Below are 17,836 nucleotides of genomic sequence, written 5' to 3' on the forward strand. Positions count from 1 at the left end.
TAGATATATTTGCATATTAGTAAAAAGGAATTTGGTGTCATTATCAATGTGTATGCTTTGGACCCGACTATTGAATTGATTTTCAATCATGGATACAAAATTTCCAAAATGGTTATAAGTTTCGGATTTATATTACATCAAATAAATCCATGTACTTCTACTAAAATCATCAACTATAGTTAAAAAATAATGCGCACCAAACAATGATGGAGTTTGGTAACCACCCCATATATCAATATGAATTAATTGAAAAATGGCATATGAAGAAATGAAGCTTATAGAAAATGGCAATCTAGATTGTTTGGCAATATGACAAATAGAGCAATGATCAACAATATGACAATCATTAAATTTATTTAATTTAAATAAATTTTGCAATTCGTCATTGGGCAAATGCCCAAGACGATTGTGCCAGAGTTCAGAAGAGGGTAAAGAAGCACTTAGAGCAACGCCATTATCATTCATCTCCAGTATATAAAGTCCATCTTAAAGTCTACCCGCTCCAATCGTCTGCATTAAGAGAAGGTCATGAAACAAGTAAGAATCTTCTTTGAATATTACATGACACTTTAAATCTTGGACAATCTTGCTCATAGAAATAAGATTAAACCAAAAATTGAGAACAATTAGGATCTTTTTTAACATCAAATTTGGCAGACAATACAACATTCCCAAATATGAGATACTTGGTTGGATGTCCCATCAGGTAGGCCCAATGGACACCATATGGCCTTTTCAGGGAGAAGACGTGCAAGAAACATAATGGGTCATATGATCGCTAGCCCCTGTATCTATGATCCATGATTAAGACATTGAAAGAAAAGTAAAAAGGTTGGATATATTACCTGGAAGATTAACTTGAGTGCCTTGATTACTTGGATTATTTGAATGGTGCAAATAATATGGATTTGCCATTGACTCATGTGAGGAGTCGCTAGGTGATGCAAGAATATGGTTGTTCCTATTGCTAGCCATTGGATAAAGAAATTTACTAGACTAACAATGAATCTGATAGGACAAAAATTGTACTGCAACAAGGAGGATGTCTAGGCTCGAGGTTCAACCACCACATTACAAAGCTTGACACTCACCAGGGATACAACTGCCGTTGATGGCTTCTCAGTGGAGGAGGGATAAAAAGATATTAAAACCGCTCAAATACCATGTTAAAATGGTAAAGAGAGAGACAAAAACATAAAATGTGAAGAACAACGTGGGGAAGAAGAGAATATCTTCTTTTACATTGAATCTGAAGATTAATAGGGGTATAAGTTTTAACTACCCTTGATTTGCTCGTAACTTCCATCTAAATATGGACTTACCTTTAGGAGACTCGTGTTTACAACCTCTTTAGGATGTGGTTTGTTATATTTCAAAGCAAAACTTTACATTAGAATTACCGTAGTAATAAAAAGAGACTCCAATATAAACATAATCTCATCACAATGCATGATATTAATAACCACATAGACATGCGTTCACAAATCTAATCTCTTTCTAACGTGCATGACAAGCCACAACTAACATACATATCACAACACACACGTATATAAATTCAACTTACAATGTCAAGCATGAAAATTATAGACATGTCGTGATCTCAAATTATCATGCTAATCATATTCATTTATAACATTACAACAACACACAACATAAAATGTTTATTTACTTTTAAAATTGCTCATAATATCTCTTACCTGAAGTGCGACCATTGCGCTTTCACCACAATCGAGTTTCAAGTTGCTCTAAAAATAGGATCTAGACAATACACAAATATGTTTGCATTAATGCACCAAATCACTTACAGAATTACCAAAATACCCCTCTCGAATTGACTCAGGAAACCTCAATTTTTGTGTTACTAATTTAACCAAAACTATTGAATAAGTAGATTTCTCTCTTCGATACGAGTCCAACGCACCAAACGTCACTCAATTTTGACCTCGGGGTGCAAAGTTATGTTCATTTTACCAAAATGGATCTCGGGTACCCAAAAGGGTATTATGGTCATTTTAGAATTTGGTACAATTTGAGACTATCTTATGATCCGATCCAGATTCATTTATGATCTGGATTCAACCCTGTCTGCTTGAATCTAGATCCATTACTCATCTGGATCTAAAATAGTCTGATTGGATCCAGAATATTCTTACTGGATCTAGAATAGTTTGACTGGATCCAGAACATTTTAATTGGATCCAGAACAGTCTGACTAAATCCATACACTTTGACTGGATCCAGAACAGTCTGATCTAGACCTAGTTCTGATATGGATCCAGGATTGATCCAATCAGATCCAAAATAGTCAATCTGGATTAAGAACAGGTCCAAAACAAACTATATCCAAATTGAGAACCCAGATCTAGTTAGATCGAACCGGTTCAGCTTGACTCGGGTTTATCCAAACTGGTTCGACTCAGACTTGATTCGGTCTGAACTGGTTCTTTGTGAATCGGTTTGGTCTGAACTAGGTAGATCTGAACCGACTCAGTTCAAACTGGTCTGGTTTGAACTGACCCATATAAATCGGTTCGACGAGACCCGGTTCGACTCGGAGCAGTTCAACCAACCATTTTATTTTATTTGACACGACCTTGGGTTCGGTCTAGGTCACACCCAGACCGACCCTCGACCTACTTTTAAAAAAAGCCGAAAGGGGCAAACAACTTTTGTTTACAGAGAGGGGGGGGGGGGTGCGGCCACCGACCGACCCTCTCCTTTGTACCCAAGAGGGCACGAGTCGACATCCGGCATCGGCTGACCCTCCCTGCGTCAGAGAGATCGACCACCGGCACTGGTCGACTAATCCTCTCTCTCTCTCTCATCTCTGTTTTGTTTTTTTTGTTTTTTTTTTGTTTGTTTTAACATAAACTCGCTGACAGTCAGGGTTGCCGCCCCCCCCCCCCCTTTCCTTTGCCAAAAACAAAAGGAGAAACGAAGAAGATAAAGAAGAAGAAAAGAAGAGGTACTCACCTTGTCGTCATTGTCACCGTCGCCATCTCTGGTAAGTCTTCCTCTCTCACTCTCTGTCGCCCTCTCTCTGCTTCCTCTTGCTCGAGTGAGGGGGAGGGCACAAGCCCTCACGGTGGGGTGAGGATAACCCTCACCCCCTCAATGATCGTGGGGTGAGGTTTATCCTCATCCTCCGATCCTTTCTACGGGGAACGTGGTTTCCCAAATGGAGAAACCGTCTTTCCCCCCTCATTTTTTTTAATGCTTATCCCCTCCGACGATATCGTCGGAGGGAGTTATAATTCTACCCTCCTTAAAAGAAGATTCATCCCAAATTTTACCTGAAAATAATCATGGAAATTGCTCGCGGATGCCCGATTCACGCTCCCATGTAACCTCCTTATTGTTGTGATGGCTTCATCTAACTAACACCAAAGATAACTCTTTGTTCTTTAGTTTTTGAACTTTCGTATCCAGAATCTCTATAGGCTTCTCACTCAAGCTAAATATATCTTGTATCTCCAGTACTGACTCAACATAATCCAGTATATGGGAGGGATCAACCACATACTTCCGCAACATAGATATGTGAAACACGATGTGGATTCAAGACAAGGAAGGTGGCAAAGTCAGTCTGTATGTTGTCTGACCAACTATCGCGAGTATCTCGAAGAGTCCAATATATCTTGGATTCAAATTTTCTCTTTGACTAAAATGCATCACTCCCTTAAAAGGAGATATCTTAAGAAATACATGATCACCTTGCTCAAATTCTAACTTACGACGTCTTTGGTCTGCATAACTTTTCTGTCAACTTTGAGTTACTAAAAGACGTTCTCGAATAAATCTCACTTGGTCTGCCATCTTATGCACCAAATATGGCCCTATCAATCTTCTTTCTTCAACCTCATCCCAACATAAAGGTGTTTGACACTGTCAACCATACAATGCCTCAAATGGAGCCATGCCTATACTTGCTTGAAAGCTATTATTGTAGGCAAATTCCATCAAAGGTAGAATATCGTTCAACGAGTCACTATATTCTAAGGTGCATGCCTGTAGCATGTCTTCCAATGTCTGAATGGTTCATTCTGATTATCCGTCAGACTGAGGGTCAAAAGTCGTACTCATTTTTAATTGCGTCCCCATAGCTTTCTAAAAACTTTGCCAAAATTGTGATGTGAATTTTGAGTCTCTATTTGAAATAATCGAATCTGGTACTCCATGAAGTCTGACAATACCTTTGATGAACAACTGAGTCAACTGGTCACAAGAGTGTGTTGTCTTACATGCCAAAAAGTGAGTTGACTTAGTTAGCCTGTCTACAATCACCCATACCAAATCCATCCCATTCTTGGTTTTTGGAAGTCCTGAGACAAAGTCCATCGTGATATCTGCCCATTTCCATTTAGGTATAGGGAGTGGTTGCAGTAATCCACAAGGTCGTTGGTGCTCAATCTTCACTTGCTGGCACACCAGACACTTGCTTACAAATTCAATAATGTCTCTCTTCATACTGCTCCACTAAAATGAATCGTTCAAATCTCGATATATTTTGGTACTACCAGGGTGGATGACATATCTCGAGTGATGTACCTCATCCAATAACTGATGTCTAAGCTGATTATCCTTTGGAATGCAAACCCCATTAAAAAATTCGAGAAATCCTTGATCATCAACTTTGAAGTCTGACTCCTCACTTTCCGTAATCTTCTGCATCACTTAGGCTAACTCAGGATCTAAGGGTTGTTTTTCCTTAATTTGATCCCACAATTCTGACCCCAATGTGGTTTGTACGAATAATAATCGTCCTAGTAAGCACTAAGCTTCTGTTTTCTGATATGCAACTGAGAAAAATAATTCCCAATATGCAAGTCTGGCTAATGCTCCTGACTTTCTGCTAAGAGCATCAACAACTACATTCGCTCTACCCGGATGATACTTCAGCTAATAATCATAATCTTTTAAAAATTTCATTTATCTTCTCTGTCTCAAGTTCAAGTCTCTTTGCAAAAATAAGTATTTAACGCTTTGATGGTCGGTAAAAACCTTAAATTGGTAGTGTACCCATATTTTGAGGGAGAAAACTATTGTTGCAAGCTCCAAGTCATGCGTCGAATAGTTGACTCCATGCATTTTGAGTTGGCGAGATGCATATGATATCATTTTACCATGCTGCATCAGCACGTAACCCAATCCCTTATGAGAGTCATCGCTATAAATAGTGAAACTCCTGAATCCAGAAGGTAAGACCAATACTGGAGCAGTAGTCAAATGCTTCTTTATCTCCAGAAAACTCTTCTCACACTTGTCATTTCACTCGAACTTTACATCTTTCTTAGTGAGCTTTGTCATTGGAGCTGCTAATACGAAAAATTCATCCATGAATCGCCGGTAGTAAACCGCTAATCCTAAGAAACTATAAACCTCAATAGGATTCTTGAGTCTAGATCAATTGGTAACTGCTTCAATCTTCGCATGGTTTACCATAATTCTGTCTTTAGAAACAATATGTCCAAGGAAGGACACTTGTTCTAACCAAAAGGCACACTTAGAGAATTTGGTATAGAGTTGATATTCTCTTGATGTCTGCAAAACTATCCTCTGGTGTTCTTCCTGTTGCTCCCTCGTTGATAAATAAATGAGGATGTCATCAATAAATACTGTCACAAACATATCCAAATATGATCTGAAAACTCTATTCATCATATCCATGAATATTGTTGGTGCATTAGTCAGACCAAAAAACATGACAAAAAATTCATAATGGCCATATCTTGATCTGAATGCAGTTTTAGCTACATGTTCTTTCTTAATTTTCAGTTGATGATAACCCGATCTCAGATCCAACTTCGAGAAACATACAGCTTCTTGAAGTTGATGGAACAAATCATTAATCCGTGGCCACAAATACTTATTCTTAATGGTTACTACATTCAGCTGTCGATAATCTATGCATATCCACAGTGATCCATCCTTTTTCTTAACGAACAAAATTGGAACACCCCAAGGAGATACTGACGGTCGAATAAAACCTTTTCCCAGTAACTCTTACAGTTGCTCCTTAAGTTTCGCGGGTCACATCCAATAGAGAATCTTCAAAATGGGTGTTGTTCCCGAAACTAGATCAATTTGGAATTCAATTTCTCGATTGCGAGGGATGCTTGTAAGTTTCTCTAAAAAAACACCAGCATAATCATAAACTATGTCCACCTCAGATATGGTGAGGTCTTATCTCTCTTCGGTCTTCATATAGGCCAGAAATCCCATGCATCCTTGAATGTATTTATTGGCCTTTAGGTGTGATTTGATCATTGGTTTCAGTAGTTTTCTAACACCCAAATATGTAAAAGTTGGAGTCTGAGGGTTTTGAAAACTGATAATCTTCTTTCTACAGTCAATGGTGGCATGATGGTCCGACAACCAATTCATGTTAAGAACCACGTCTATATCTTTGAAATCGAGTTGCAATAAGTTCACAGGCAACCCACGGTTTTCTATTTTCACTATGCAATTATTAAATATCGTGTCTACAATGGTGGACTCGCCTATAAATGTTTCGATCAAATAAGAAACACTCAATCGTGAAGGTGCAATGGGCAACCGTTTCTCAAAAGTTGAAGTAGCAAAACTATGTGTAGCTCAAGGGTCAAACAATACATGTGTTACATTGAAATTATCATATAATAGGCTTAGCATTATTTGATTCATTTGTACTTGTATAAAATTCTATCACATGTTAGCGATTACGATACTTATTTACTTAAAATATCTTATTTTATTTTATTAATCACTCGAGTACACATAAATGAAATATTACTAAGCAAACAAGAAGAAAACAAGGCAAAACAAGGAATAATCTATCTAAACCAAATAAAGTTAAGTATTCATAAATGTGTCATCGTGTTACTCTTCGATCCATCCAAAGCTTGGTTCTCTCTTTAAACTCCTTCGCGTCTGTTGAGGGTGGGTCATACGAGCATCATTCAAGTCGTATAGGAGTAAAGTAGGATCAATCGTGGGATCCTCAGGTATAGGAAAGATACCCATATTATATAAGAGTGAAGTGAGAGGGTAGGTAGGTGAGGTGGGATCAACAATAGGATCTTTATCCTTGCCTCACTCCCATGAATTTCTCAATGTTGCTCGTTCCTGAACAAGTGTTGGGTTGCTTTCATTCGCTTATACAGCAAGTCATATTGTCTCTTCGACCTAAATTATTGCTCTCATAGTTTCTTCAACAAGAAAATCTCCAACTAGATATGAAGCTCATCTATTGGTTGCACTCATTGCAGCCGCATAACTAGCTCGGGATATATGTCATCCTCGTGCACTGGTCATACGAAAACCTCCTCGAGATGAAAAGTTTATGCTAGGGGATGCTCTTCTTGTGACTCATCCTCGAGCCGCCATCCATTCTCTCCTCATTCAGGAACATACTGATTGTTCTCTCTAAGGGTGGGACTGTTGAGTCCCTCATCCGTAGGATTGTGTCAGCCGCCCCCGAGTAGTGTCGGGGTAGCCCTGATGGTAAATATCTCTCTCCTCGATAATGATATAAATCGGCGGGGGTTGTGGTGTCAGGTATCTAACGATTTGAGTCATACTTGCCATAACTCCAGTCGCCATTATCATTACAGTGACAAATTTCTCTCTTCCTACAACGGGTGGCTCAAAATGGTCTTGGGCTCTAGGGTCTTCATGGTTGTTGTGCCCGTCAGTCATTTTCTAATAATAAAATAACCTAGTTACTAGCGTGTGTTTATCGAGCAGAGACTTAAATCATATTCTATGTCATTGAACTTGTCGTGAATGATAAACTCCTTTGTATGAACCTGGCTTTGATACCACTTTGTAACACCCCAATTTGGGACCTCGAGAGTCCGAGTTCGGTTGGTATTACTCTACAAAGAGAAATAGTACAAAGTTCATATAAAGAAAACGTGGCTAAAGTTTTTTTCCTTTATTTTTATTCTAATAATCACTTTCCTTACAATGTTCATCATTCATAACAAAAGCAAATAACGCATACCTTATTGTTCAATGACATGAAATTAAAAACTACCAAATGCCCTGCCAAAGATGAAGAAGCTGGTCAAATTATGTCTGTGCTAGTGTGTCTGCAACCTACAATTATAATTAAACATGGGGGTGAGTCTACAACCCAATAAGAAATCATTATAAGCAAATAAACATTTAAACTTACAACTATAGTGGGCTCTAAGCCACTAGTCTTAGTTTAGTTTTCGACACACCACACAAGTTTGTATATTTTAATTACTTTCATTAACTTTCTTAAATACTTTCTCACAACTACTATAGTTAGGCTGGTTATACCGAACATAGTCGTCTATGGGCATAGCAACCCCGTAGAATACTCCAATTCTACATGTTGGCCAAACAATGAACCATACACTCCCAGTGGTCTCCGAACCACCAGGCACTGCAGTGAACCACCACGGAAACCCCACTGGTAGCTAGATGAGAAGTCATGCTCTCAATCTCGGTATGGTTCATGCTACATCCTAACCATGATGGTTATCAACCATCCATGGTCCTCTAGAGTCTCAAACCCGATGTGAGTGTAATCATAAGTCATTATTAAGTTCAACACATTGAACCACATTCTTAAACTCATAATTCACTCGTTCTCTTACGAGTGATATCGTGAACGAATCACAACAAATCTTATTCTTAAACCTCATGATGACCTTAAGACTCACACATATCTCTCACTAAGCACGCAATAATGTAGTGTCTCTGCATCGTTAAATCATTGACGACCCACTCTACATGGTGGTTGCACTCTGGCTGCTAACCAGGTAGCTCTTACCACATGTCGCTACTTTCGGGATTTAAGGGGTCTGCATGCTAATCTCAAAATATTCATTCATACAACATGAATAGAATAAAATGAGACTCCAATCTAAACATAATCTCATCACAATGCATGATATTAATAACCACATGGACATGCGTTCACAAATCTAATCTCTTTCTAACATGCATATCACAACACACATGTATATAAATTCAATTCATAATGTCAAGCATAAAAATTTTAGGCATGTCATGATCTCAAATTATCATGCTAATCATATTCATTTATAATATTACAATAACACACAACGTAAAATATTTATTTATTTCTAAAATTACTCATAATATTTCTTACCTGAAGTGCGAACATTATGCTTTCACCACAATCGAGTTTCAAGTTGCTCTAACAGTAGGATTTGGATAATACACAAACATGTTCGCATTAATGCACCAAACCACTTACAAAATTACCAAAATACCCCTCTTGAATTGACTCATGAAACCTTAATTTTTGTGCCACTAATTTAACCAAAACTACTAAGTAAATAGATTTCTCTCTTTGATATGAGTCCAACGCACCAAACCTCACTCAATTCTGAGCTTGGGGTGCAAAGTTATGTTCATTTTACCAAAATGGATCTCGAGTACCCAAAAGGGTATTATGGTCATTTCGTAATTTAGTACAATTTGAGACTATCTTATGATCTGATCCAGATCCATTTATGATCTGGATCTAACCCTGTCTGTTTGGATCTAGATCCATTACACATCTAGATCTAGAATAGTCTAACTGGATCTAGAATGGTCTGACTGGATCCAGGACATTTTAACTGGATCCAGAACAGTCTAACTGAATCCATACATTCTGACTAGATCCATAACAGTCTGATCTAGACCCAGTTTTGATATGGATCCAGGACTGATTCAATCAAATCCAAAAATAGTCAGTCTAGATCCAGAACAGGTCCAGATCAAACTAGATCCAAATCGAGAACCCAGATCCAGTTAGATCGAACTGGTTCGGCCTGACTCAGGTTTATCTAAATTGGTTCAGCTCAAACCTGTTTTGGTCTGAACCAGTTCTCTGTGAACCGGTTTGGTTTGAACCGGGTAGATCCAAACTGGCTCATATAAATCGGTTTGGTCTGAATCGACTCATATAAACCGGTTTGGTACGAACCGGTTCGACTTAGACCGGTTCAACCAATCATTTTTTTATTTGACCCGACCTCGGGTTCGGTCTGGGTGCGACCTAGACCGATCCGGTTCGGTCTGGGTCAAACCCAGACCGACCCTCGACCTGCTTAAAAAAAAGCCAAAAGGGGGCAAAGCCCCTTTTATTTACAGAGAGGGGGGTGCGGCCACCGTCCGACCCTCTCCTCTGTACCCAAGACGGCACGCGTCAGCATACAGCGCCCGGTCGACTCTCCCTGCGACAGAGGGATCGGCCACCGGCACCGGCCGAACGACCCTCTCTCTCTCTGTCTTTTCCATCCCTATTTTGTTTTTGTTTTGTTTTTAACAGAAACTCTCTGACAGCCATGGCTGTCGGGCCCCCTTTCCTTTGCCAAAAACGAAGGGGAAACGAAGAAGATAAAGAAGAAGAAAAGAAGAGGATCCGCACCTTGCCACCGCTGTCACCGTCGTTGTCGTCGGTAAGTCCTCCTCTCTCACTCTCTTTGTCGCCCTCTCTCTGCTTCCTCTTGCTCGAGTGAGGGGGAGGGCGCACCGTGAGAGCTATTTACGGTGGGATGAGGATAACCCTCACCCTACGACGATCGTGGGGTGAGGTTTATCCTCATCCCTGGTCCTTCCTACGGGGAACGCGATTTTCCAAATGAGGAAACCGCCTTTCCCCCCTCATTTTTTTTAATGATTATCCCCTCCGACGATATCGCCGGAGGGAGTTACAGGGCATGTCCGGCTAGGCAGGCAAACACGTTGGAGCGTGCAGGATGTCGAGCGCCAGACGTGGCATATGGCTCAAGGAAGAGAGTCTGTGTCCCAAGGCAGGGAACACAGCCACATGAACCGTGAAGAGGGCGAGTCCGAGCAGGGAATCGGACAAGGGAGGACGGCTGGGCATGTCTTGGGACTGAGACACGTCCAAAGAAAAAATCTGCAGGAAGGTGAAGATGCAAGACTCATCGAGAAGGCACGTGAATCAAGGTGGATGCCAAAGGTGTAAACAGGCGAAGAAGCATAATCCTTCCCTGATAAAGCAATCACACACACCAATAACAAAAAAACGAGAAAAATCTCAAAAAATAACTAGGCTATATATGCCCATCTACAGGCCTATAGAAAAAGAACAACTAAACTAAAACACTCAAGGAGAAGAGAAAATGGATTGTGCAATCTCAATCTCACCCTGAATATGATTACAGGGAGGCGTCCCAGCCTAAGTAGGACTCCAGGCTGGGCTGGACTCTTGTTAATTTTGCAAAGTCCTACCTTGAGTAAAACATATTGGCAGCTGGACTAGGGCGGATCTTCTTTCTGTGTCATATTTGGAGTTAAAAGGGTCTGTAATAATTTGAACTGGATCCAATCCAGTCTATTCTGGACTGGATCGGTTTTAGATCCTGACTAGAACTAAACTGAATCCAGTCCAATTTATTTCTGACTACAACTTAATTGGATTTCGTCTAGTCTGTTCCTGATTGGAATAGAACTGGCCTGGCCCAGTTTGTTCCTAGTTAAAATAGTTTGGGTTCAGTACAATTACACCAAACTGGATATAGATCTGCACCACTTAGTAAGCAGATCCGATATAGAAATTTAGAGAAGTCCAGATGAGTCTGAACCTAAACTCAGTTGGGTCTAGACTAGGTTTTGTAAACCTAGTGTTCTAAACTCAGACCAAGCCCGGTCTGACCTGAGCTGAGTCAGATCAGATATCATCAAGGCAAAGACTCAAGATACTGCGGTGACAGTCGATCTTCCTCTTCTTTTTCTAATCTGTTATGGGTCCACAATAAAGAATCAGATCTCAAGGTTGCTTTATAAATTGAATGAGCCAACCAAAATCTATCTCAACATGCATACTGAAGCTAGGAGTGGAATAAGTCAGCGAATCTGAAACAAAATATAGAACTATTCATGCTTCATCGAAGAATGAGGGTGGGCAAGCCCGAGCAATGATTCGGCCAAGGGAGGACAGTTGGGGTGTCTCATGGCAGGAACACGTCCAGAGGGAAAATTCACAGGGAGGTGAAGACAAACAACACACTTATTTATAGGCCTACAAAAGAACAAGAACTAAACTAAAATACTAAAAGGGAAGAGCAAATGGATTGTAGAAGCTCAATCCTACCCTGGATGAGATTCCAAGGCAGCATCCCACCAGAGTCTCAGCCTAGGTAGGACTTCAGGTTGGGCTAGACCCCTGTTAATTTTGCAGAGGGGGACACGCTAGCAGCTGCACTGGAACGGATCCTCTGAGTCAGACTTGGAGTCAGGAAGGGTCCGTAACAATTGGATTCCTAGGACTTCAAATCAATAATGACGCGAACAGTGAGAATAGAAATAAGGTTGACTTCACCTACCACAAAGGAAGCTGTGTCCAAGTGTCTGTTAGAAGAGTCCATGTGACATAGCTTCCCACCTATCTAAAAAGCTTCAGGTAACTCTGGTATCAGCTACCCCGTCCATAAAACTGGTGCATTCAGATGAAAAATGAAAACAACGCAAAACCACACCTCAACATAAAGTAGCTAGCTTCACTCATCTTGAGCTTTCAAAATTTCCCATTTTCAACTATTCAAACACACTCAAGAACCCAAAAAGCCAATCAACAAGCTAAAATCTCATAATCAACTACGCAAATTCGGGCAGGCCTCACCGACAATCGCTTTGTACAACGAAAATGTTGGCGGTAATCCCCAAACTACCGCCAGTTAAACCCTAATCCGCACCATCAAACACATGAAAGAACCGAAATGAATCAATGAGTCAAAGCTCGCAATCAACCATGCAAACTCATGCAGGAAATGCAGATCATCGGAAGGGGAAGCATCAAGAACAAAGAAACCCTTCATTTACGCGGATCAGAAGAACGCATACCTAGCGTACTGCAAGGACCAGTGGAAGTACTGGCAGACCTTCTCCAGAACGGGCGTGCTGATATCCGGGAACCTGACCTCTCCGAGCTGCGTCTCCGTAAAACTACCTGCCAGAAAACACCGGAAACCGGAGTCGTCATCGCCGGAAGATCAGAAACCCTAACCCTGTCCCTGAGCCGGAGAAAACGGCGTGGGAGTTGCGGAATACCTGAAGAGGTGAGCATGTTCCTGAGGGTATTGGACACGAGAGCGGCCTTCCTGTCGATGATGAACTCGAAGCCCTCCGCGCTAATGGGCTTCACCGTGTCCTCCTCCATCTCCAAGGGATCGCTTCGGGGCACGTTTGTTACAAAGGGGAAGAGGAGATAATGAACCACATCCGACACCGAATCGGGTGGCATACGGAAGGGAGGGCACGATGGCGGAGGTAGGAATTCAGAATTTCCAGAATTCGGAGACGGACGTCGCCGGAAGGACGAATTCCGTTCGCGCAGAGAGGAGTGAAAAGAAGAATGCTTTGGAAAGGGAAGGACTAGGAGAGAGGACCAACCTCTTCCTTTGAAGAATGAATAATTTTCTAAATGACGAATCACGAATGTTAATCTGAGGTCCTTATTTGATGGTTTTCAGAAAAGTTATATCCCATACCAAGAATTTTAGAAAGCAAAGTTTATTTCTTAAATTACTGACAAAAGGTTGAGCCATTAATGAAATTTTCCTTAAAAAAGATGCAAAGTGGACAGAGCCCGAATGAGCAATCACATTGTAGGAATGATAACGAGGCACCGGCAGTTCAGCCTTTGCTACAGGGCTTGGGCCAGAGGGTTGATCGTCAGGTTCGCAGCCAATTTTCACTATTTTTTTTATTTCATCAACATCCTGATCCTGCAGATGTATTTTACAAAGGATCCAATTTACACAAGTATGCAGGCTTTTTTAAGAGTTGAAAAAACACAGCCTACAATTTTTTAGATTTAAAACATAATAAGTTTGTTTTTTTGTCAATAAAACATAAACCAAGGACCAGTTCCTAGCAAGTGGACCATGGCGGACACATCCATACAGTCAGATCACTGGAAAACAATGGCAAACACTGGCGCGCCGAAACGTGCACACCCACACACACACCATTCACAGCACCAATAAAGAAGTTCAATTAAAAAACCCTAATAAGAAATTAACACCATGTAAATGCGTGAGTTGGTAAATAGGACCATGTATGAAGACTTGGAACAAGACAGTGATACAAAGGATTGTATGGTAGCTGAAGATGTACCTCTAACAGGAAATAATGGAACAAGACTGTGTGTGTGTGTGTGTGTGTGTGTGTGAGAGAGAGAGAGAGAGAGAGAGATCCATTGTCAGTTAACAAGATCAAAGCAAATTCTCAAGTACATTTTCATGAGCCGACATCAAACTGCCTCAAATTCGGATATGTCAAAATCTATGTTCATACGATAACGGACCAATCTTCAGGCTTCATTCCGACCGTATCTAACAGAAGGAACATCTGTCAGTTGCTCAGGAAGATCATGGAATTACTCAGGCATCAATCACTCTCCGTTGGATTGTATTCTTCAATTTTTGGCTTCAGTACTCGCACTTTGATCTTTTCAGCAGTAGATGTAGATTCTTTCAACAGAGATGCGGGAGCTTGAACCAAGCTAATATTCTGGTCCAGTTCCCTGGTTGCCTCCTTCATCTCCTTCAATTTCTTACCCTTTCTCCTGCAAAATTGAAATGCAATAGTTGATAAACATAATTTTTACAGCTCAAAGTGAAAGAAAGGCAGAGGTTAACAGATTAGAATAAGAACCTGCTCTCCCAGAATTTCACCTCCCTAGCCACACGAACTTCATCTATCTTCTTCATTGCCTTCAAAGTGTTCTCCACAACATTCCTGTCATATCTTTCTGGCCTGTTTCGCTTCCTCTCAAACTCGAAAGTTGAATCCTTCAACAAATCAAGTACCAATATCGCACATTATTTCTCTGAACATAATTTAAAGGAGAGCTAGAATCAGAAAGGTTTTTACCTGAGTCAAATCCTTGCCATGCAACCTACGGTATGCTTTAGTCCATTTCACTTTGCGTGGGTTCCGCTTCATTTTGAAGTTCTTATGACATTTCGATCTACAGAACCTAAATATCTGAATTACAACAGCACATCATTAATTTCCGTTAACACCTAGAGGAAATTGCTTTTAGCAGGGTCATGAAACCTCTAAACATCATATCAATCAGAACACGGGAAGTTGCAGATGAAGATGGTTTATCATGTGAAGAATGGCATTCCAAGGCCAAATATTATTCAGGAGTTAATTTCCAAGAGCCTAATTCCAACGACAAATCCTAATCAGGTGTCCAAGAAAACAAAAAGAACCAAGAAACAGTGCATAACTGAAGAATGTAAGCACATATTATCTTTAAAGGTTACAGTTGCAAGGCTACAAAAGAATGTAGAAGAGCACCACCTATTGCCCTAGACAATAGTTGTGTCTTGGCAATCAAAAGTTCACAGTTTCTTCAAGAAACATGCCCCCACTTCAACTTACAAAAGCTGGCAAAAGTTAGGTACTCCAAGGGCCGAACATGCTCAATGGCAAGTGGTAAATATTTGCTACAGTCACAAGAAAGTCACAGAATATAAATTTTTATTGATACATGAGAACAGGGCATCTTGTAACCTTTGGTAGAATAAAAGTGACTGCATTCAACGTCTATAAAAAATCATACTAATTACCCAACCTCTGTGCAATATTTTGGACGCCAAATGACACCTGGGATGAAGCCGTTTCACATATAGCATCAGTTGGGTTGGTCAAGACTTGAATCAGGTCTGGTATTTGTCCAAAGTGATCTAGATCTCTACTTGTATAAATCCCAGCAGTGGATGGGACATTCTAAAGTTTTTTTTTCTCTTTTTTCTAGTGCATTAACCTTAAGAAAGAAAAAGACAATGAACCATAAAATTTAAGAAAGAAAAGTCCATGAGCAACAAAAGAAAGATTCTGCATTTGTTACCCAATACATCTGCATGGAGTGTCGCCTATTTCCAGAAACATGGTAGTAACTACCCAATAGATCATTTGGAAAATAATGCTATGAAAATGAACAATGATGGGATAAGGTATAAAAGTTGATGAACATTAAATCTTGGACAACATATCTGCAGCAACAAGAAAATAGAATCCCACCTTTGCGTCATTGCGGACAAACTGAATCCCATGCCCTGGGTAAATAGTTGATGAGCAAAACCAACACTTCTCTAACCTCATTGGAAGGGTGAACCAAAATACTTCTCCTCCGCTAGGAAACAATGCAAAGCTATAGTCAAAATAAAGAACCCGATGCAAAAAAAAGCACCAAGTTAGCTTCTTACCTTTAATTACTGCTCTCCTAGTTCTAGAAAAGTGTTGCAACAGCCTCCACCTAATATTGATTCCAATAAAAACAAATGCTTTCAAGGTTTATATAAATATAAGAAAAATAGGAAGTATAAAGAACAGTGTTGCAAAGCGCCACTTACAGATTAAAAAAAGACACAGGAAATTATGCTTCCTGAATTTAATGATGCTCAGAATGCCAAAAACCCAGCAACGCATCAACTTTCTAAGCTCTTAATTTTGAATAGAAACTGTAAAATACATGCGCACATACAAACACAAGAATTTTTGCCACAACCAAAGAACTTATAAGTTTAAACCCATCAATCAAGTGAATCGTGAATCGCTTAGCAAATTCGAAACACAAAGATTAAAAAAGAAATGTGGCACAAAGAAATGAACAACAGAACCGAGTGCCTCACTGACCCGCTTTGAAACACCATTCACAAGCTAAATGCTCATTTCTTCCCAAGCAACAATAGCTTAACTGATTACCTCAATTTACACTCCCTCTCACTTATGTGATTCATACAATAAACGTTTTCCACCACAAAATCTCTCTTCTTCCCCAATATCATATAATTCCTGCTACCAAAACAGATATTCCATTCATATAACCTATTTAAGAAATACACTGTAACGCGCAGGAAACAAAATCAAAAGTTTCAACACCAAACTTGATAGGATACCCATCAAATTATACCAAATCTGAATCAACACTCATCAAACTACCTCATATAGAGGTATATATATTTCTTCAAAACAACCAAAAATTTAGAAAAGAAAAAAAAACGCAACACCAACACCACTTCCAACAATCAAACGCTGTGCAGATGGTAAAAGACAGGAAAACTAAAATGCCCTTCAACCCTCGTCAAAACCAAAAGGACAACTCTCACCAGCGGAACAAAGAGATCCCTAGACGACGATTACCCAAAAGAAAACCCAGAAAGGGGAATTCCCCTAAAACGCCATGGAGAATCAACAGGTTAAATCTAGAAAACAAAAAACCCAGCAAACCACTCGTTCATATGCCAAAGATTGCACCCTAAATGGAAGATAAACCCAAAAAAACAGCATCGAAATAAGGTATGCAGGACGTGATCCAGAAGTTCCAAGAAACCCAAAATAGGCCCAAGAATGCTGCTCTTACACACACAGTACCTGATCGATCGAGAGAGAGAGAGAGTACCTGATCGAGTCTCGATATGGTTTAGAATCTTCTAGGGTTTTTAGGTCGGAGGAGAAAGGGGTTAGGGTCTTGGAGGGTCGGCAAAGAGAAAAGAGAGAGAATTGGAATTCCATATAATATTACACAATCTACCTCCTGATAGAGTGTTTGGACTTTGGACTCGTGCGTGGAAAACTTTTATTTGTGAAGCCAACAATTCTGTTTGATGAAATCTAAGATAGGAATCATATTCCGCAGAAAACTGAAGGGGGGCATTCTTAAACATAGTCGCAAATCTGGTTCCCCAGAAAATATCAGCAAGGGAAAATCTTGTGATATTTTGAAAATGAGCCTTTTCTTAAGATCACAGGAAAATACCATTTCATATAATATAAATAATACAAAAAATAGGAAAGAATGTTTTATCGTGTTAATATCGGGAAT

General features: G+C 40.0%; 2 protein-coding genes across 3 annotated transcripts; both read right to left on the reverse strand.

The window, feature by feature from the left end:
- Nucleotides 1-310: 310 nt before the first annotated feature.
- On the reverse strand, nt 311-13,576 carry LOC149823224 (elongin-C-like). Its single transcript, XM_090018719.1, has 3 exons — nt 13,045-13,576; nt 12,838-12,943; nt 311-510 (listed from the first exon to the last, which is right to left on the reverse strand). Exons 1-3 carry the CDS (start codon nt 13,235-13,237, stop codon nt 462-464), a joined length of 348 nt encoding a protein of 115 aa, XP_089874845.1. The 5' UTR covers nt 13,238-13,576; the 3' UTR covers nt 311-461.
- Nucleotides 13,577-13,987: 411 nt separating this feature from the next.
- Nucleotides 13,988-17,562, reverse strand: LOC149823225 (putative ribosome biogenesis protein RLP24). 2 transcript variants are annotated; one of them, XM_090018717.1, is made up of 6 exons: nt 17,414-17,562; nt 16,218-16,267; nt 16,033-16,144; nt 14,872-14,985; nt 14,653-14,789; nt 13,988-14,563 (listed from the first exon to the last, which is right to left on the reverse strand). In XM_090018717.1, exons 3-6 carry the CDS (start codon nt 16,111-16,113, stop codon nt 14,386-14,388), a joined length of 510 nt encoding a protein of 169 aa, XP_089874843.1. In that variant the 5' UTR covers nt 16,114-16,144; nt 16,218-16,267; nt 17,414-17,562; the 3' UTR covers nt 13,988-14,385. The 2 variants fall into 2 exon arrangements, with proteins under 2 accessions (XP_089874843.1, XP_089874844.1); XM_090018718.1 differs by lacking the exon at nt 17,414-17,562 and adding an exon at nt 16,365-16,458.
- Nucleotides 17,563-17,836: the final 274 nt, after the last annotated feature.

This window comes from Nuphar pumila, chromosome 10 (genome assembly GCF_984573655.1).
Source record: "Nuphar pumila chromosome 10, dmNupPumi1.hap1.1, whole genome shotgun sequence".
Classification (NCBI taxonomy): domain Eukaryota; kingdom Viridiplantae; phylum Streptophyta; class Magnoliopsida; order Nymphaeales; family Nymphaeaceae; genus Nuphar; species Nuphar pumila.